Consider the following 21,920-nt stretch of genomic DNA (forward strand, 5'->3'; position numbering starts at 1 on the left):
AAAGGGATAAAACCTGCGCTTTTGATGTTTTGTTTACATTATTATCAATATAAGACATCAATTACCATTGGCATCGTTTCAAAAACAAGTCTAGATCTCTGGTCTTAAATAATCTAGAAACAGCAGTGTCAACATTTCAAAATCCAATTTAAAGAAATATTTAAATAAATTGCTATATAATTACATCTTTATATATATCAAATGAACAACAGACGGCATTATATTTTGCACTTAGCGTTTTTACTCTATTAGCACTTCAATAGATATGCAGCATCTGTATATTGATTTTGTCTGCAATTCATTTGAAAATTAAAATTGATTTCGTCATTTGATTTTTAGATATGAATGAATGCGCCCAGAATAATGGAGGTTGCCAACACTCGTGTGAGAATACAGAGGGGGGCTTCAGATGTCATTGCCCAACCGGTTTCAAACTCCACACCAACCGGAAGGACTGTGTGTGTACGTATATCACCTCCGGTTTTTAGATCCGACCTGTAGTACACCTACATGTAGACTTGTATCTGTTTTATATGGAAATCTCAGTACTAAGATATTGGTATAAGTCCAAGCTAAGAACGACATTGGATATCTCTATTCGCAGTCTCTAGAAAAAATAATAATGTGACACATCGCTCCTTAGGATTTACTTGTATGTACTGCTAAACTTTGAAGAATGCTATCTATTCTGTGTGCAATATTTCTTTAAGCGCTCCATAGACATATTGAAATAGAATTTTGCATGGATACATCAGCGGACATTTCCACTCCCCCAAATGTAATCACGTGAAAGTATTTATTTGAATTTATGTTATAATGTCCTATACATAATCATAATCTTACAGTTGCAGTATATTGATGATATTTTAAACATATATGCTTTAGCTGACCAGACCTGTCTACCCATCCGTACACCTGCCAAATCAAGCATGGCTTGTGTCCAGCAAGACGGCGACCAGGTGTGCACTGTCAGGTGTGACACACGAACCTATTCCACTAGTCCGAAGGGAGAGAACGTTTACAGATGTGGGACGAGCACGGGCTATGAATGGTTACATAGACTCTTGAATCAGACGTTATCATCGTGTTCAGGTACGACATCAAGGTCATGCAAATATTCTTATGAATTTGTTATATAATGATACAATAATCTCGCCATTTTCGAACTATTGCATCAATATTGTGATTGATAATACTAATATTTTATATTTTAGAATCGGCGGAGGTTCCCGTTGTTAGGAAAACAGCAAGAATTTTATTCATGGCCAGCAAATGTCGAGTTCGGCGAAGTATTCGAGAGGAGGTTCGGCGAAATATCACTGCTCAGCTTGGTAAGATCTAGAAACCAATGAATGCAACACGTGTTAACATATTTTCGGCACTCTCTACTGTCAATGTCTCTGATTATGTCGCATACACATGTTGTCATAAATCATGTAGCAAAATGAATAATTCCAGGTTGTTTTAATATTGAGTATGTATTTCAGAGCTGAAAAAGTACCGTTGCCGTCGAAAATGCAGTATAAGTTCTGTCAACATTGACTGTGATACCCGGAAGTCACGTCGACTGGTCCAAGACCTCAAGGGGGCGCTCGTAGCGGCCGATATTGAAATAGAGGTGGCACCACTAAAGACAAAAAGTATATTTATAATTCTTTGTTTTGATTACGTTTCCTCTAGTATGACCTACTGTAGCGTTGTTAAATTTTATTGGCAATTTTTTTTTGCGTTCGTCCAGTCGGAACTATTTCGTTGGTATTAAATTCGCCCATCACCGATTTGAAAATATTTCCATACATGTGAGTATACAAATATTAGATTGGTATTTATTTTTGCACTTTATTTAATGAACGCGAATATAGCGAAATTAAATTCTCCTTTCACAGATGATTATCTTGACTTTTGCTATTTGCATACTTACATTACTTGTGTTCCCTTGCAGAGAAATGTGATTTTAAATGTACGAAAAAGCGGACTGAACGACGACTGAAAAAATTATTAAAGAGAATGAAGAAATTCATCAATAAATCTCAGTTTGTGGTCAGGTATGTACGATTTATTGATGTTGAGAAGAGAAAGTGTTTTTACACGTTGACAGATTCATTTCCGATAAAACACTATTCTTACTCAAATTACAAGTGCCGAAGGTCCGTCAAAGTCAATACTTACAAATGTGTTAACATACACAAATGTATGTTCATTCGGTAGATTAGTAATAGAGAACTATTTCAAATAAAGCTTATAGATTCATACATCCCGATTCCACTCGAATATGAACTAGCGTTGACGATCTAACCCTGAACTAACTTTTTTTCAGCTACGATGGAGACGGCCGCGTTGTCATAAAAAAGTCGTTTAAATACAAAAAAACTGTATCATTCGTCTGTCCAGAAGGCAAAGTAATGGCTGGCGACCAATGTGGTAAGTACCAAATTTTAAATCGTTATTCCCTTGTGAGACTTCGGTGCAATTATTTTGAGACTGATGAATGGAACGTTTTGCTAAAGAATTTTTCTGACCCAAGCGTTTGCTGTACCATAGAAGGAAGAATTTGTCTGGTGCCGTTTTTGTACTCATAAGATTCACAAACGTATCTTTTATACAGTTTGTAGAATTCTGTTATTTTTCATGTTGTACTGCTGCATGCTGATCTATCAACTTTTTTCTGTTGTAGTTGCCTGCAGCGTTGGGTCGTACTTCAAGCGGAAGTTAGCTGCATGCTCGCTGTGTTCCAGAGGGACATACCAGGATCAGGAGGGTCAGACGTCCTGTATAAAATGTCCAAATCGCATTCCTGGTGTCGGTATCCTGGGAGCTAAAACTGCAATGGAGTGTACAGGTAAGATGTGACTGTGTTGAACATTATTATTGAATAATATTTGATACTGGACGGTTATAAATATTCGCGATTGTATGATCGCTTCAGGATGATTCCAAATAGAAAACTCGTCTCCGGATACATCTTTATATAGATCTGTTGAATACTGATATTGCATTTGGTTGTACGTGATATTTTCTTATTATGATAAAACATCGAATGAATATTTGAAAATAAATAATAATTGTTTTAAGGGTCAAAGTAACACGTTTGATATGGTCGCTAATGGCTTAACTTGTTATACCCTTTCAGTGCTATGTGAACCTGGCACATTCTCTCATGATGGCCTCAAACCTTGCACCCCATGCCATGCGGGAACGTACGGACCAGAATACGGACGCACATCCTGTTTTCCATGCGGAGGCGGATTGACCACGAGTAGCAACGGAGCGACGACCTTCTCAGAATGTTCTCCCTAGAGGTAGCTTAATATATAAATGTCTTCGACTCACATCATTTTGACCGTTCATGTATCAAACGTGTTAAATACTGTTCCTGTGCATTTTGTAATTATGCTATATTTTACAATAATTTTTTGATATGATAAAAACTTAAACCTACGGTTTAGCTGACATACCTGTCTACCCATCCATACACTTTAAATTAAGCATGACGTACAGCAAGACGGCGAACAGGTGTGCACCGTCAGGTATACGCACGACCTTAACATGTTACAATGATGCAAATTAATTTGTACTGACAAGTGTATATTCTTTTGTTTGTCTTTCTTATCCTGTTTGCAATTTTCTAAGAAATAATTGTGTCGTGTTAATAGTCAAAAATCATTTTTCTCCAAATGTGCACGATGACAACCACATTGAAAAACATACCATGGCCTGTCGCAGTTCTATCTAAATCAACCGATGTCAAGTTTCTTGCTAAAGAATACAACCACAACAACACATGGTAGTCAATGATGTCAGCTTTCTACGAAACACAAATGCTCTAGTGGACTTAGCAATCGCGTTCATTAGTTTCAAACAGTAACACCACTCTTTAAACATTAAATAGCAACATACTTATACTAAGATACATTACGTTTGAAATTACGTTTAATGTCTGTTTATGGTGTTTAACAATACGCTATCATTTGATATTCGCTGTATTGTAGTGACGTGCTCTCCTGGTCATTTCTACGATGTCCAGAGTCACACGTGTCAGCAATGTCCGACTGCTAGCTACCAGCCTGATTCAGGGCAGACCTTCTGCTACGCATGCCCGGGATCCACCATAACCGACTCACCGGCAACTACAAACAGCTCTGAATGTAAAGGTGAGCTCGATCTTATTATTCAGTTTATCTATTTACGAACTTATTTCAAAAATTCGTTTATCTGCACATCATCTAACTATTGAACATGGAAGATTAACAGATATGCCGAGGCAAGACAAAAATGCATTTTATGTGATGAAAATGATATCTTTCAATGTAAGTGAAGTGTTACGCATACATTTGTATCGATTTGATCAAACCATATTATTTTTACAATCCTAGGATGTCTAAATTAATTCAGTTACTAAAAGTAGAAAACATAGCAAAACTTAGCAATTTAATAAAATATCTATCAATAGCAAATAAAGGCAGGAAAATATTTGTTATCAAATTTCAATTAGAGTATGTTCATTTTCAACTTATTAGATTAATAATATATGAATTTTTAATGTTGTTTTAGTAAGAATTATTTTTGATGAATGTAAATGTAGGTGACGACAGTAAGAACTATTTTGTAGAATTAATGATTAATTATGTAACATTGGGTGACGTTGTCCTTTTATGTATAAAATTTTTGAAAAGAATAAGCTCGCTTATTACGTGTTATGATTTATAATGAATTGTGATATTCCCATACATTTCTGAAATTGTCAGTTTTTCGTGTTAATTAGCGGCATTCCAGTTAAGGTCATATCGTTTCACCTCACCTGGTATTGTGAAAAACCACACGTTGACACAAAACGGTTCAGTTAATCCCCAGAATAACGTTTTCTAAAATGGAAGAAACAGGTCACCTAAAACTCGTTGTTTTTGTATATGGTCTCGTTAGTTATTTTTCCAGTTACTCAAAACACCTGCTACAGTTTGCGCTTTTTGTAACTTTTGGAAAATAGCTTAATCGAGTGAAAACAATTGTTTAGTGTTTAGAATTGTCGTACTGTATAGAATTGCATTTGAGGTGTGTAGCATGGATTAAACTCAATAAAACATGAAAGTATGTTTATCACAAAACAAATACTTTATGACGTCACATTGTATTATGACGTAGTGTGGTTTTCTCTGCAAAGAAAAACATACCGTCCGAGTCGAAATTTGCATTATGAAATTACCTAGTTCGCGATCAAGAACTTTATTTCCATTTTTGCTATTTCATAAATGGTGTGCAATAATAAATAATATTTGTAAAACAAGAACGAAATCATAAACAAAATATGGATTTATACGAATACCCCTGAAAACCTACAAGGAGAATGACAGTGTATTAGGAAGATAAGCATCATCTGTTTCATCGATGATAACATCTTTTAAGCTTCGATAGTTACACATGTGCATTTTTTCATCACTTAAGAATTATATCCCGTATTTCTTTATCAACCCCTAGTGTGTGCGTACCGTTACAATAAAATGACATCACGGCGACAATAGAATGACGACACGTCCATATTTTGTTGCATTACACTATTTTAAACATATTTGAACAACTGGACCCTGTACAAATGAAATAACCATCATTTACCTTAAGTATGTAACATAACAGAGAAATCTTGAGCTCTCGGATGATATAATTAATGGTCTAACCCTCGGCAGAGTCATTGCTTAGCCAACAAATAATATCACCAATCGGGTAAGAGATCTATCGTTCACACCTTCAGGGGAGTAGAAGATTCCATTAATCTTGAGGTATAATAAGTATGGTAGACTTGCTATCACCGATGAGGTAAAATATGCTACTATTGCTAAAAATATTGCATTTTTATCTGATGATATAGATGCTTCGTGCGGAGGAATGATAGGGAGACTACAGGGATTCATACAAAGCCCCAACTACCCAGGAAATTACCCTAATAATATCGAATGCGTTTGGAGGATAAAACCTAGTAAAAAGCGCCGGATACTTGTCATTATACCGGAAGTGTTTCTGCCAAGAGAAGACCAGTGCGGCGATAGCCTCGTTATGAGAAAGTCAAGTATGTCAATTACAAAACATTTGTTAATGGTCTCATTACTTATTTACTCTAGGCTTCGTATATTACAAATATATAATTAATGTTAATATTTTCTTATACATGTATATGGCTTCTTGTGACGTTCTCACACATACGATGTACCTAACATACTGTAGTCATCATGAACAATATAACAGATGCAATTCAGCCCACTTAATCATGATAACGGAATAAGGACCTCCAAACACTAAAAATATCCATGTCATCTTCACCAACGCGTAATGCTACTCTTGACCATGCCTTACGAGCACACCACCACACACAATCCCTCATCTCCCGAGAGCACAACATGAAAGTTTGCACCATTAGACAAAAAGGTGGTCGGAGTGCACCACACAATCTTCCGCCCCTACAGAGAACACCTTCAAGTCAAATTGGTCCCCTTGAGAGCACAGCATATCATCGAGAACACTGCAACAAAGACGTGATGTTTCTCAGCAACATAAAATACTGGCTTTATTTGATACGTCATAATCCTCAGAAGAAAGACATAACCCCGTTATATTCGAATTCATCATATCTAACAGGTATAGCAATTGGTTTGTCTGGTTAAGGTGTCCCGACACTTTATCACTAGCCATCCACCTCTGGATTACGAGTTCGAAACCTACGTTGGGCAGTTGCCAGGTACTGACCGTAGGCCGGTGGTTTTCCCCCGGGTACTCCGGCTTCCCTCCACCTCCAAAACCTGGCACGTCTTTAAATGACCCTGACTGTTAATATGACGTTAAACAAAACAAACCAAACCAGGTCTCTCATTATCTTGTAATAGGGAATATCTATTGATCATATGAAAACGCTATTAATTATTGTTTTGCAGAGAAGGCATCCTCTTTGACAACTTATGAAGCTTGCGAGAGTACGGAGAAACCTATAGCATTTACCTCACAGACACACAGGCTTTGGATAAAGTTTAAATCAGATGGACAAAACTCGGCAGGCGGATTCTCCATTCCATTTGTAACCTATAACGGTATGTACAGGCATAGACAATTTCATTATCGTGTGTATTCTCAATATAATACGTGTATATCCTACTTCCGTTTGGGTCTATTGGTTTATGGTTATTACACAATTAAAGGCACTTTTTATACTTAATTGTCCTAAATGTACATTACGAGGGCTGGTTGATAAGTTTTGATCCTTACATCATAAGCGTTTATCAGCCCGCCTCAACGCCAGCGCTAAAGACCGTCAAGAAACGGGTTTCATTTAAAGGGATATTGAGGCTATTCAAAATCGCTGGCAGAAGCGTAGACATTGAGGGAAATAATCTTCAAATAATACATACAATCAGCCCTCGTATAGTGATTACGATTGTTGTATATGAAATGAAATCTGTTATTTAACAGAGGATTATCAGCAGTTAATAGAAGACATTGTCAGAGATGGACGCCTCTATGATTCTTACCAGCATCAATCCATCCTAAAGGTATGTTAAACACTTAACTATACCGTATGCTTGTGAATTTAAATGTCGCTTTTAAAACCAAATTCACTGACGTTCTTGATTATGAAAAATGTGGATTATCTCCCTTTAAACACATTTCTGCATTTTTGTACCGCTATTAATTTAAGAACAAATGATTATTTGTCACGCTGTTGTACTGAGAAATATTTCTTTAACAATATCTGTCGATTAAAAAAATGTCTGTAGTATTTAGGAAACGAACATGTATATATTTAGTTAAAATTTCCACTGTGGTAGTGTAAGTGTTCACTAAATGTGTTCGCTATTTCGAAATTTTGAATGAACTGTTCAATGTTTTCAATAATAAAGAAAAGTTGATTGGAAAATCAATAAATTAAGAAAATATTGATCACTAAAAAATAACTTTTCGCATGCGCATGCAAGAAAAGTTGTGCATATTGCGATTAAGAAAATTTGCTCGTATTCAAAATATTAAGACAGATTTGTAAAATAATTATTTTTTTTTTCCATTTTTTACTCGGTCAAAAAAGTACACATTTGCATTTTGTGAATTTCTATTGTGGTTTTCTGCAACACGAGACTGTAAGCATCCTGATTTATTTGTTTTTTTCTTTTGATAATTTAGGTTTTGTATAATATGTTTTGCAATATTACTTTTTCAGGACAGGAAGATGTTAAGTGTTCTGATGGAGGTGATCGCCCAGCCGTACCATTACTTCAAATACGCCAACGCATCTCGTACGATGATGCCGGAGTCATTTATAAAATTATTGACATCTAAGGTTACTCGTTTCCTTAGAACTTAATTGGTTTTTCAGTACCGTACATACGATTTGGAAAGGTACACGTATAATTACGAGAGGTGTGGAAGGTACCGCTGTGTAAGTCACGAGGTGTTCCGAAGGTATCACAGTGAGATATCACGCGAGTTGAATTGAACATGAAACTGTGGAACTCATTAAGTGCTATCATATTTGTGCATGTGGATCATGACTTACAAACTTAAAAAGACATCGAGTTCCTTTTATTGTTTTCTTTTGAAAATAGAGAGTGAAGGATAAGGAATTGGTTTCGATGTTTCATTCGAAGAATACTTTTGTTGGATCTTCCCATCCATGATGTAAATACTCGTACCTTCTAAAGGATCCATAAGTCGATTAGTGTAATAGCACGTAACCGTGATTACAAGGTATAGAAAAACATATCGATGTGTATATATACAGAAACTTCACTTTGTAAGACAAAGGGATGTTTTATGTCGTTCGCCAAGTAGTGGTTATAAACCAGCAGTATGGGTTGGAAGCCGCCACAGACTAAAGGAAGGATCGTTCACACATCAGATTCGTTTAATAAAGTATTCCAATGAGTTATATATATCATTTCCGAAATGATAGGTTGTAATTTATTGCAGTCAGATGGAACAGTGCAATAATTTATTGTTTTACTCTTGGACCGAAGCGCAGACGGTTAGTGGCATGGCACATCCCTCTGGAACTGTTTTTCATCAATGGATGGGATCCATCATTTAGTTTGGTACGTTTCATAAAAAAGTGCTGCACAAAAAGTTGCTCTAGAACAATGCTTTAAAAGTAGTGTTGTAAAATAGTTGTATGGTAAAGGAAGATGGTTTGATGATCATGCAAGTTAATCATTCTCCCGATTTTTGTCGTTCTGAAAAACAACGTGTGTTAAAACTATATAACTAGGTTGTGTATACACATATGCAACTCCAGCAAAATAAGCATTCATCTTGTTTGTACCACAGCAGATACCCAATTGTATGTACTATTATAGCATTGTCTTACAACTGTCTTAGCATTAGTATGAAGCATCATCACAATATATACTGATACCGATAATACTGACAGCATTGGCAATAGATTTTATTCTAATTCTGCGGTACCATTGTTGTACCTTATTTAACAATATAAAGCTTGTCTAGTACCGATTTGTGTCGTTTCGGAAGATTAAAATCAATTTTAAAATGGCGGAACACTATAAAACAAGCGATGAAATTAGGAGTTATATATCAGCACATTTGAAAATGATTATCAAAAGCATGTTGATATGTTATTCAAAGATTAAGTTGATTGGTACGAAATCATGAAACAAAACAAGCATACCCAAAGTCATAGACGTTTATAGTTTGTCAGAACATCCTCCTGAAGACATCCTAGCCTCGTAGTCAGTTTGTCAGAGCGACCTCCCGAAGACAGTCCGGCCCCGTAGTCAGTTTGTCAGAATGACCTCCTGAAGACAGCTTGGCCTCGTAGTCAGTTTGTCAGAACGACCTCCCGAAGACAGCTTGGCCTCGTAGTCAGTTTGTCAGAACGACCTCCCGAAGACAGCTTGGCCTCGTAGTCAGTTTGTCAGAACGACCTCCTGAAGACAGCTTGGCCTCGTAGCACGTTTTGTCCAAGTGAAGTTTTGTATAATATTAGTAAACTTTATGTACAGCTGCATACAATTAAAACTATTTTTCTGACAAGGGAGATCACTAATTTACGGACGGGTTCGGTCTTGAGTTAAACATTTCCTAGACTGGTTAGTCATATCATATCAAACTCAAAGTATATGTTGTATTGTTTTAATTTATTTTACTTTTGTGAGTTCATCTTCCAGTGTCGAATTGGTGTATTTTTTGTATTATTGTACTATGTATTTTTGTATTATCACCACAAAGCTACATTATATGCCATGTTTAATTTATGTGCCGATTTCATAAAATGTATATTATATACTTTTTATGAAAACAAACTAGAACAAAGAAATATTTAAAATTATACATTGATTTTCCATGTTGAATTCTATTGCTTTGCTTTTTTTCCAAAAGTTCAATGAAATTAATTTCAATCAATATTTAGTAATTATAATGATTAAATAAAATCAGTTTAGCTCCATCACAGTTTTAGCAAATTTTAATTGTGTATACATCTTAACGACAATATAGGTAGGTAAGATATGAATGCATGTACTTATCAATAATATTTTTAAATTCAAAATTTAATATATAATATGTGTGTAACGTCAGTTTCTATTGCTTTAATTCATTTTGTTGAGTTTATAATTGTGTATATATATTATGTGCATATATAGACAGTTATTTATCATGATTACATACTGTATGTTTACAATAGTTATTGTGAAACAGAACCAAGACAGGTAATAAGGGCCTGAACGACATGTAAAAACATTTTCGGTAGGTGCTTTCTGAGTAGTAGATATTGAGATGCGTATGTACTTACTAGAAAATATTAAAGAATGCCATATAAACATTTAGCAGTGATGCATTGACTCTGAGATAGAAATTTCATATTCAAAATGACATAAACTTACTCTTCATAATAAATGCTTGTCAAGAGTTTTATAACTTTTCTTGTTTTATATCAATGTATTATCTTGTATGCTACTTTAAATGTTGTGTTTTATTTTGGTATTTCTACTCATGAAATATTATCATTCAAACGTCAAACGTCAGTGGTTCCATCCCTACTTGGGAGAGTTTGTTTCTTAGGAAGCTGTGAATATGATTTCCCATGTCCGTGTGCAAGATACTTTTCTCCCAATACCCCTGATTGACTGCAACGAGCGTTCCGTATGATATTCCACTACAGGAAGACCACGCCCCCTCAAAACGACACATGGCTTTCCAAGGGATGTTAAACATGGCAAACAATGAAATGTGAAATTAATATTAATATTTCACGAAGCCGGATTCCAATCCTTTTGGTGACAGGGTGTCGTGTGTTTTGATTCGTTTACTTTACGATGTCAAAAGAACAGTAAGAAAAAAATAAGACAATAATCCTAGGAGTGAAATGGTAAAGTCATAGATATTATAATTCAAACGTTTTATTTTATTTTATTCTTATTATTGTTTATAAAATTCAAGCATTCATCCTACTGCATGATGAATTGCTAGATATTTTCAAACAAATCCAACTGGAAGGTTCTTGTTTAACATGACATCCCGGATAAGTTAGGATTTCGTAAGATGATTTTTTTTTAAAAAAGTGAAAAGACATTGGTATATTACAACCATGCTTGGATTTAAGCGTGTCTACATACTTCAATAGTCTGATGAAAGTAACAGAGTGGTCACCGATACGTCACGCTTAAATCCAACACTGGTTGTGATATTCATATTCACAGTTATAAACGTATTTCAAGATATTTTTTTATGAAAATTCTGTACAACTGTTCACTTATGTTCTTATGGAGATAGTATATTAATTAACATATAAACGTACCGACGGTATTTAATTTGTAGACATGGTATTTAGATTTATCTAGATCGATTGTCATATGCCCCTTGTTGCCTCTGCACTTACACATGCACTGTAAACAGAGTCCGGAACTGCAGCGTGACAGACGATAACAGTCATTATGTGGCAACAGGCGAGTTTCCTTTTAATCATCTTTCCTGGCACATAACTTATTTATATGTAGTATTTCATTTTCTGGAGAAATGTTATTTATTGTTAGACATTATGAGTGTTTTTTTCAGATTTATTAGAGGAAAGATATTGTGATGGTGATAACACGTAAAAAGCTCATTTTATGTACACTCGACATACAGAAAAACAAAGATTTATATGATTTGAAAATCATGACCACCAATGACCACCAGAAGGTGACAAGTTTATTGCAACATGATAAAACACATATCAAAATATCAGAACAAAATCATTACCTAAATTTGACATATCAGTAAGTATGATAAGGTCATATATAAGAATTATAAAAAAAATTACATACTCCCTATCATCTCACAATTAAGATTAATGGAAAGGGGGAGGGGGGGGGGGGGGGGGGGGTCGATAGAAGTTCAAAAGTACTTGGAGAGGAATGAATTTATGACGTTACGGAGGAGTCAGATGTTTTTTATCCTGAATATCCCTGTAATTTCCAAATACATTGTTACACACCTCTATGCTTTACGTATGAAATCTGATATCCGTCTTTTATTGATGTTTTTAATTGTAAACATGGTACAGCAAAAGTTAGGTTTTGAAATTTTCGTAAGATGTCTTTCAAATGAGTTAAATAATCTTTATATTATATCATTACGCGAGTATAGCTTCAAACATACAGCTGTGATTATTTGCCATCCTTTGTCATATTCAGTAGACAAATGGCCGATTAATCGTACCGTGTATTTACATATGTCGAATATGTACCATATGATAAGCAAATAGTCAGTTCGATTCAGCTCCGTATTAAAAAGTAGCCAAAATAACGTATGAAGTTGATTCAGTTACAGTATATGCAAACGCTCTGTTTTAGGAGAAATTATTGTTTATTGTCAGAAATAATACAGTATGATGTTTAACAGAACTCAGGATCGACACGACATCTTGCAACGCAGCAAATTATGATTTCTTGTTACAGACCAATAAAATGTAAAATATCATGTTCAACATAAAACTCCAGCAAGTGGTAGATGGCAATTTACTATAAAGTATCATTAGATTAATTCAGATATAATTAAAAGGCCATTCATGACAAATGTAGTACTGGTATCATGATAAAGCCTGATACTTAATGAAAATGTCATCATAGGATGACTTTCATAAAATCATAATGACAAAGCCGAAAAATAAATATACATTTGCATGCTTAGTTTTAGATTAGATTAATTATGCATTACTAAATGAAGAAAACAAATGAAAAAATATATTTAAGAGCGATACGTATGATGGATTTTCAAATGAAATTAAAACATATACTGTGGAATCTACCTAATGAAAATAGAGCCGATTGAAATGTTTTCAAAGCTGCAGTAGCAAATCAGCCAATCCAATCGACAAGCGGCAAAGGCATGTAAGCCAATGAAAAACAACTATGGGGCTCCAACAGGGCAGCAAGGCCCACAGTGGGTTACATATTAAAAACTTACCCAATAAAAAATCTATAGGTTTACATTGCTCTCCACAAGTTGTGGAATTGAAGGGGGTCTTATATTAAAAAAAAACACACCATAAAAACATAAATTTCCTCACAGGAATATCCTAAAAAGGCTATCATAAAACAACTGTTATACAAAATTTGTGAAAACAATAATGAAATGCTATTAAATAGAATCACCATAACAAAACGACCTTTAAAAGGGATATTACTGAACAGAGTCGTCATTAAACTTGGTCGCTATCTCTGTATTATGACTAGTAACACCATTCAGCTTATATTGGCTTTCTCTTTGTAAAGGCATCTTCAGTACAGAAGCGGACAAATGATACCTTAATGATACTTCGATGTAGGTAGCATGGAATAATTATCTAAATCTAGCAACATGTAATATGATAATTACCTATGGTTAAACATATACTCATTAAGAATGCCTTTTTGTACTTTTTGTGTTGTACATCAAATGAATGTGGTGTTGTCTCCACTGTCAAGTGAGGTTTACTATGTTACACATGATCATTTTCAATCGTCATTGTCGTATAAAGTTTTACAGAAACTTTATCTTCACAATGAATTATTGTCTTTCTATTTCTATATTCATACATAGTGCATCTTCAAAGCACACACTTTTACGACTTTTCAGCAACACTATATCCATGGCAATTTTCGCATTGAGTATGTCTTATTTCCATATGTATTTCCTTTGTAGAGTCAGGGTCCTATGTCCAGATGTACTTTCTTTGTATAGTCAGGGTCCTGTGTCCAGATGTGCTTTCTTGTAGAGTCAGGGTCCTATGTCCAGATGTACTTCCTTTGTAGAGCCAGGGCCCTGTGTCCAGATGTACTTTCTTTGTATAGCCAGGACCCTGTGTCCATATGTACTTCCTTTGTATAGTCAGGGTCCTGTGTCCAGATGTACTTTCTTTGTATAGCCAGGACCCTGTGTCGATATGTACTTCCTTTGTATAGCCAGGACCCTGTGTCCATATATACTTCCTTTGTATAGTCAGGGTCCTGTGTCCAGATGTACTTTCTTTGTATATCCAGGACCCTGTGTCGATATGTACTTCCTTTGTATAGCCAGGACCCTGTGTCCATATATACTTCCTTTGTATAGTCAGGATCCTATGTCCATATGTACTTCCTTAACGGAATACCTTGTGACCAAATGAACACTCAGGGAAGTAATTATGCATCGTAACATTTAAGTCTAGTGTTACATTCATCTCTCTAACGATAAACAGTATATTCTAATTACAGGAATTGGATTAAAACTAGTTAAACCACGTTTGTTTAATTATTGCGAATCCAAACCTAACAGTGTTGTGTAGGTAGATAATGCGACATAATGGCAGTGCTGTTCGTGAACCTCAAATTGTGTACATTTACATGGAATTAGAATAATTTCGTTACAAAAACATTTTGTCATGTTATTACAACAATGTCGTGAACAAATATCCGTTACGAGCGAGCACTTCCAACACGGATTCCTCTAGTGAATATCCGCCGCCTTGGGCTTCCGAGTGAGGACTGGAAAAAGAGGTATACATTCTTAATTAAGAAATGAATTTATCTACCGACAGTTCAAAACCAGAAATGCCTATATCAAGGCTTTGTACAGTACATTCTCTTCCGATGAAATGGACTCGTAATAGATTTGTAGATACACTCCTCGTGCATTTGAATAATCGAGATTTAAAATAGTCATGGGCAGAACTGGCTAAAGCAATACTTTATTGTATTTTGGGAAGTCGAATTATACCCTTCACTACGCACTAAACATTATATATAAAGCAAAGTGACTCGGCAGAAGTTCTAATCAATCCGAAGGCCATATAAATGCACTTTATGTACACATACGTGTATATATATAACGAGATTCGGGAAGTTGTGCTACGTCCCTATCGTTCAAAGACTGTCGTTATATTTAGCTACATAATTCATATAAAAGCAGTCAAGGTAGTCATTTGTAATATAAGATAGCATTTAAAGTTATCGATCTGTTTATAAAATTGATTTAAAACACAACCTTTTAGATCATATGATTAGTGTAAAAATCTGACAGAATATTTTTTTACAGACTAAATACAGACTTTTGACCACACATCTTCAGATACAAAAAGAACTAGTGACAGACAACACCCATTTATGTCGTGATGTGATGTGTGCACTGTAGTAGTTATATCCCCGTCTGTGATGATATTAATACTGTAGTAGTTATATTCCCTTGTGTGTGATGATGTTAATACTGTAGTAGTTATATCCCCGTCTGTGATGATATTAATACTGTAGTAGTTATATCCCCCTGTATGTGATGATGTTAATACTGTAGTAGTTATATCCCCCTGTATGTGATGATGTTAATACTGTAGTAGTTATATCCCCCTGTATGTGATGATGTTTGTACTGTAGTAGTTATATCCCCCTGTATGTGATGATGTTAATACTGTAGTAGTTATATCCCCCTGTATGTGATGATGTTAATACTGTAGTAGTTATATTCCCTTGTGTGTGATGTTATCATTTCAACGTAAATTTTCAAAATCTATTAAGAATCCATGAATTCATATAATTGGTCAACCCAAGGAAATAATTACTTCTTTAAATGCCAATCTTTGAATTAACAAACATGTATTGTTCTACCAAAGGAAAACTTCTACATGAAGACATACGTTGAAGTATAGATTACGTGTACTAAGTATTCTAGTCAACGTTCTAAAAAATGAATGATACGTTTACTTTAAAAGTGATACTGTTAATGTAACCTTGTCTGACTTACTCTGAACATTTTAGATCTGTTAGCTCTGTCTGACTTATGAACATTTTAACCCTGTCTAACTTACTCTGAACATTTAATCTCTGTCTAACTTACTCTGAACATTTAATCTCTGTCTAACTTACTCTGAACATTTTAACCCTGTCTGACTTACTCTGAACATTTTAACCCTGTCTGACTTACTCTGAACATTTTAGATCTGTTAGCTCTGTCTGACTTATGAACATTTTAGCCCTGTCTGACTTACTCTGAACATTTTAACTCTGTCTGACTTACTCTGAACATTTTAGCCCTGTCTGACTTACTCTGAACATTTTAACCCTGTCTGACTTACCCTGAACATTTTAACTCTGTCTGACTTACTCTGAACATTTTAGCCCTGTCTGACTAACTCTGAACATTTTAGCCCTGTCTAACTTACTCTGAACATTTAATCTCTGTCTAACTTACTCTGAACATTTTAACCCTGTCTGACTTACTCTGAACATTTTAACCCTGTCTGACTTACTCTGAACATTTTAACTCTGTCTGACTTACTCTGAACATTTTAGCCCTGTCTGACTTACTCTGAACATTTTAACTCTGTCTGACTTACTCTGAACATTTTAGCCCTGTCTGACTTACTCTGAACATTTTAACTCTGTCTGACTTACTCTGAACATTTTAGCCCTGTCTGACTTACTCTGAACATTTTAACTCTGTCTGACTTACTCTGAACATTTTAGCCCTGTCTAACTTACTCTGAACATTTAATCTCTGTCTGACTTACTCTGAACATTTTAGATCTGTCTGACTTACTCTGAACATTTTAGATCTGTTAGCTCTGTCTGACTTATGAACATTTAACCCTGTCTTACTTACTCTGAACATTTTAACCCTGTCTGACTTACCCTGAACATTTGAACCCTATCTGACTTACTCTGAAGATTTAAACCTTTTTTGACTTACTCTGAACATTTAAACCTTTTTTGACTTACTCTGAACATCTGGCGGCTGGCATCGTTGGTACTTGCCCTGTAAGCATCGTCTGAAAAACGGAAGTAATTATAGATATTTCATCAGACCATTATTCCTTTTGACAAATAATCTCCGTTAAATGATGCATGTGATTCATTATAATTATTAAATTCAAACCTTTCACCTCCAAATCATTATTTTTTATGCGAACTTTGGTTTTGTACTCCGTGACATAGACATCATGTATATCTAATCTAATCTCTATTTGTCACATTGCTCTGTTACCGCTATCATGTAAACGAAGTAATACCAAAAATGTTTGAAACTGTGTCACCCCAAACTTTGTTTTAGAAACATGACTTACTGGCCACAGACTGTACAGTAGACTTGGGAGTTAGTGTCTGCCTGAAGTTGAACTGCAATTTATAAAAAAAAAATAGGTATGTATGAGTAGCACTTAATAATTCTTTTGATAACAACACACACAGATAATCTATACACCAAAGCTTCATTCACTTTTGCACTCTACACCGCTAGAATATGTAATGACAAAATCCAAGGCTCAGTGTCCGCCATCTTGTGGACTTAACAAAGCGGCTAGTTTGATATTGTGATATACATCAGGCGAATCTGGAGGTCACCATACTGTAAAACTTGACTGGCTTGTAACTGGGTTGTCGCTCCTCTATGATCTTCAAAACAAATGCATCAGCTTATCAAATAGTCAGAATTTTGTCCTGACAGCAATCAAAGAACTAGTCTTGTGTCTTTGATTGTGTCATATCCTAGGCGTGCATAGCGCGAAAGTGAACGTAACCCTTGGAGTATCCTGGATGTCACAAACATACACGTTCTTATTGTTTTAAACAAGTCTAAGCACCAGGCATTGACAGCGAATAATACCCTCACTGTTTTCTTATTCCTCTTATGATATCACTCACTAATATCCTTTATTTAAGATATTGATCAGCTGCAAGTGTATATATAACATCACTAGACAACAACAATCCACAATCATATGCAAACATCATCAATTGAACATGTCTCACACGAAAATAATTAAAAACACAATATAGATTTGCATGGAGACTGAAAAAAATACAAGGAGACTAAGACCAGGTGTTCCGGTAGAGTTTTTAAAGGGCCTTCTGTTTCATAGACGACACCCGTCATACCAATCTAGGTCACGACGACACCCGTCATACCAATCTATGTCAAGTCCGGGTTCGATCACAGTATCAATTGGAAGTTCGAAAAGTGGCAGCGGAACAACTAGTTATGGTCGATAAAAAGATAAAAGATAGTTCTTAGAAGCACAAAAACGTTTGGTACGATCATTTGAATTAAATGTTAAAAGCGAATGAAGCGTAACTCAGGTCAATTTCCGTTTACAGATGAACAGACAGACAAACTGACGGACCTTTGGTGTCAGAATAAATTCGTTTCGGTGTATAGAATTAGTTGCGGCCTGTACTTACACGTTCATCCTTGCCAAAGTAAAACTTTAGTTCTGTCATCATTCTATCCCGGATGTCAAGGCTGATAGAGGGCCGGGCCGAGCATGCGCGTGACGACATCACAGATATGCGTGGTGTGGATGATCGGACAGAAACTGACCGTGATGAGTTAGCGGACATTGTGCGGAGATTGAAAGTCCTTTCTTGTAATACTGGTGATGCGCATACGCGGTAACATACAGATACGTCTCTTAAATACTGGGGCTCCATGTTGTCAACTGTGTCAAACAAAATAGTGCACATTTGTAATGAATAGCAATGGAAATATGATGGCTTTGTTTCATGGCATACAACCGGGCGGTCATGTATCATCCTATGGTATGAAATGCAGAATTTTCCTTTTCTTAATTTGCCAGAAACTGTAAACATTACAACAATTAAACAATAACATCACTTTGTAAACATAGTGAACCATATATTAGAATATAAGATGATATATATATATATAAACACACAAAAAAAAAAAAAAAAAAACATCTTATGGCTGCAGGAATAAATGGTTTATATTCGGCATGTAGAAACTGGTAACATTGTTGTCCACAAAACAATACTATTAACGAGCAATGTTTGACAACATTATTTTTTATCCTCGTGTTACCAAGAGAATATAGTAAATGTTATACTTGACTACTGGCTGTGTAAAGAACAATTACCAGGAAAGTGTCAAAATGATATCAAATCATAAATAAACCACCATTATATCGTGTTTAACAGTACGCAGGACTAAGATAATTAAATGACAAGAAGATTAACACTCACTTAGTATTTTATAACTGAACAGTTAGTTTGAGAATTTTGATTACTATCTCATGAATAAGTATGGCTCTTCTATCTGATAAATCACAATTCATACCTAATACCACAGAATGATTTATATTCGGTGTATAGGTCTTATCTTTGAGGTAAACCATAAGGGCGTGATTCTGTTCTACATCTGAACAGAGATACTCCAGCACCTTTAAATGAAAGTCATATGGTGGTAAAAAGTTGGTTCTCTATTCAAAGTGGAACCACCCTTTAGTTAATAAATAAATGTAACGATGACCATACTATAAAACGGCTATAGTATAGTGACTATCACTAGAATAGTCATTTTGCTACACGAGGACAGAACTTGAGGAAAGAGGGTATGTTTAAATTAATAGGTTGTATCTAATCCTGAACAGAAATTAACCCTATCCACCCTGGTAATACATCTAGGTATGATAGATCTATATTGGTGATTGTACAATGGACGGTTGTTTGCGTCCGTATACAGGACGGGAAATGATATGCCAATCAAATACAACTTAGCATTGAAGACGTGCGTCTTTTTAATGGAACATAAATATTATTTAAACTCAAGGTGAGGCTGTTTAAATATTTAATCGAATCCGTTTAAATATTTCTCTTATAAACGTATGGCTTGTGTTGGAGCATAAGCAAACACACAGTGAACATATTTTTCTTAAATCCTAAGATTTTTACGATACGATTTCTAATGTAAAGAACGAATCAGCGATTGATCAAAAACCGATCATATAGGTTTCCTTTTACAACATATTGGTATGATAAGCGTTTGAAAACAAGGTACTAGTATCAGATAATAATGCCCTAGCGCTTGTATATACAGCAATGGGGATAAAACATACAACTTATTCAGATGTACATTTGTATAGTCAATTATCAATGTTCAAACATCAAATTAACTGATGTATTAAACGATATGATACATTTATGTCTATTTCTAAAACTGACAACTTTTTAAAAACATTTAATACATTGTATAACTCACGTAGCAAGACAATTTAATAAGTTTCCAGCCATTGTTACTAATTACCAAGTAATACTTATTCAACGACATGAAATACAATTCTAACATATTCCCATTGCTTAATTATGATATACAAGTCATTTGTGAAATTAACACATTTACAGAACCAATACAACTATTCTTCTCATATTACTAACAGACAAACTGGGTAATGAGCCAAGCAATATTGGACCAAATTCACCACAAAAATAGTCAATAATAACGATTTTTCTAGCAAACTGTATACCACATTATATCCACACTTTAAAAGAAATCAATCGGTCCTGGCGACACAATGTCTTGGATACATATATGGTCATTTAAGACATATGTAGTATATAAAGAATTTACCTAGCATAGAACGAATACTGACCTCCCGTGTTGTGCTATGGCTAACGGTCTGCAGCCGATCCTGATCGTCCCCTCCGGTGGCTTTTCTGAGTCAAATCATACCAGTGAAGATTCTTCAAGGAGGTCCAATAGATGTACATGAATGATCTTTTTCAGTTTTCAATTTATGCTGTCACGAACATCATTAACTGTAGAATATAAACTTAACCACTGCTGGAAATCGGTATCCACTCTCTCTGTACTATATATATTCTCAATGTAATAGTATCGCTTACAATTTAGTCCTGACACATACGGAACATAACCAAATACAAGGGATTTAAAGCTCAGTCAAACTCGAATATGATTTTCACGGCTTTGCGTTTTAACCATAGCGGGGGTCTTTTCGTTTAGATTGACATCTTGACCCCGTTTTTCGTCGTCGTTTTGTTGGGGTATGATTGCCCTGTGTTATCAAGTACCTGAACACATAACTGGGATAATACGTCGATATGTTTACATAATACCATATATATCCGCTTCAATGGGTGGGTTTTGTCACCCCTAGTGGTTTAAATACCACCCCACCACCCGTCAAAACAATGTAAGCTTTCTACTTAACGTTGAACAACTCTGTCCATTTTAGTGTTGCTAGAATGAAAGATATAATTAAATCAATAAATCTTATACTGAAAATCGGTTCATTGAATCACTTTCAATTGCATCAAAATCATTGTTTACCTGTGATTCACTTACCTGTGATTGTAGATGTCATGTTACCTTACCTCTTATTCCCAATAAAAGGTTTCGTTTTGGGCCTTTTTAGGTTTTTATTTGTTTGTTTGTTGTTGTTGTTGTTTTTAAAATTCTTCTTTTTGTTTCATTTTTGTGTTTGTTTTTTTGTTTTCTTTTTTTTATTCAATCACATGCATTTGTAAATACTAAAATATGTTTTCAAGATACTGAAAACCTATTTTGAATTTTACCTTATAGTTCTGAATATAGTTTCTATAACACCTGTTCCCCATGCCCCCTTGTTATTCAATGCAACAAGTGTTTAATGATTTTCGAGACCATCCATTTACGTTATATTCCTTACCAGATACGAATAT

At 35.0% G+C, this 21,920-nt stretch overlaps 2 protein-coding genes across 2 annotated transcripts in view; one reads left to right on the plus strand and one right to left on the minus strand.

Annotated features, from left to right (window-relative positions):
• The window catches only part of LOC117336620 (signal peptide, CUB and EGF-like domain-containing protein 1), a 130,473-nt gene extending 119,577 nt beyond the window's left edge, over positions 1–10,896 (plus strand). The window contains exons 12-24 of the mRNA XM_033897232.1: positions 340–462; positions 886–1,092; positions 1,215–1,331; positions 1,488–1,640; positions 1,943–2,045; positions 2,318–2,421; positions 2,675–2,839; positions 3,131–3,295; positions 3,990–4,151; positions 5,861–6,058; positions 6,918–7,070; positions 7,450–7,529; positions 8,192–10,896. Coding sequence (XP_033753123.1) covers positions 340–462; positions 886–1,092; positions 1,215–1,331; positions 1,488–1,640; positions 1,943–2,045; positions 2,318–2,421; positions 2,675–2,839; positions 3,131–3,295; positions 3,990–4,151; positions 5,861–6,058; positions 6,918–7,070; positions 7,450–7,529; positions 8,192–8,335 — 1,874 coding nt within the window. The 3' untranslated portion in view covers positions 8,336–10,896. The remainder of the gene's footprint in view (positions 1–339; positions 463–885; positions 1,093–1,214; positions 1,332–1,487; positions 1,641–1,942; positions 2,046–2,317; positions 2,422–2,674; positions 2,840–3,130; positions 3,296–3,989; positions 4,152–5,860; positions 6,059–6,917; positions 7,071–7,449; positions 7,530–8,191) is intronic.
• Positions 10,897–12,809: 1,913 nt separating this feature from the next.
• Positions 12,810–21,342, minus strand: LOC117335647. Its single transcript, XM_033895786.1, has 6 exons — positions 20,852–21,342; positions 18,648–18,904; positions 17,534–17,585; positions 17,190–17,239; positions 14,413–14,966; positions 12,810–14,117 (listed from the first exon to the last, which is right to left on the minus strand). The coding sequence occupies exons 2-5, from the start codon at positions 18,894–18,896 to the stop codon at positions 14,898–14,900; spliced, it is 420 nt and encodes a 139-aa protein (XP_033751677.1). The 5' UTR covers positions 18,897–18,904; positions 20,852–21,342; the 3' UTR covers positions 12,810–14,117; positions 14,413–14,897.
• Between the last annotated feature and the right edge of the window lie 578 nt (positions 21,343–21,920).

This window comes from Pecten maximus, chromosome 10 (assembly GCF_902652985.1).
Source record: "Pecten maximus chromosome 10, xPecMax1.1, whole genome shotgun sequence".
Taxonomy (NCBI): domain Eukaryota; kingdom Metazoa; phylum Mollusca; class Bivalvia; order Pectinida; family Pectinidae; genus Pecten; species Pecten maximus.

Excerpts from the sequence above, each read along its gene's own strand:
- LOC117335647 (XM_033895786.1), bottom strand. The coding sequence starts at position 18,896 with ATGGAGCCCCAGTATTTAAGAGACGTATCTGTATGTTACCGCGTATGC. Across the intron at positions 17,240-17,533 it reads TACTGTACAGTCTGTGGCCA|ACGATGCTTACAGGGCAAGT; the intron begins GTAAGTCATGTT and ends TCCGTTTTTCAG. Across the intron at positions 14,967-17,189 it reads CCAGCCGCCAGATGTTCAGA|TCCTCACTCGGAAGCCCAAG; the intron begins GTAAGTCAAAAA and ends CTCTTTTTCCAG.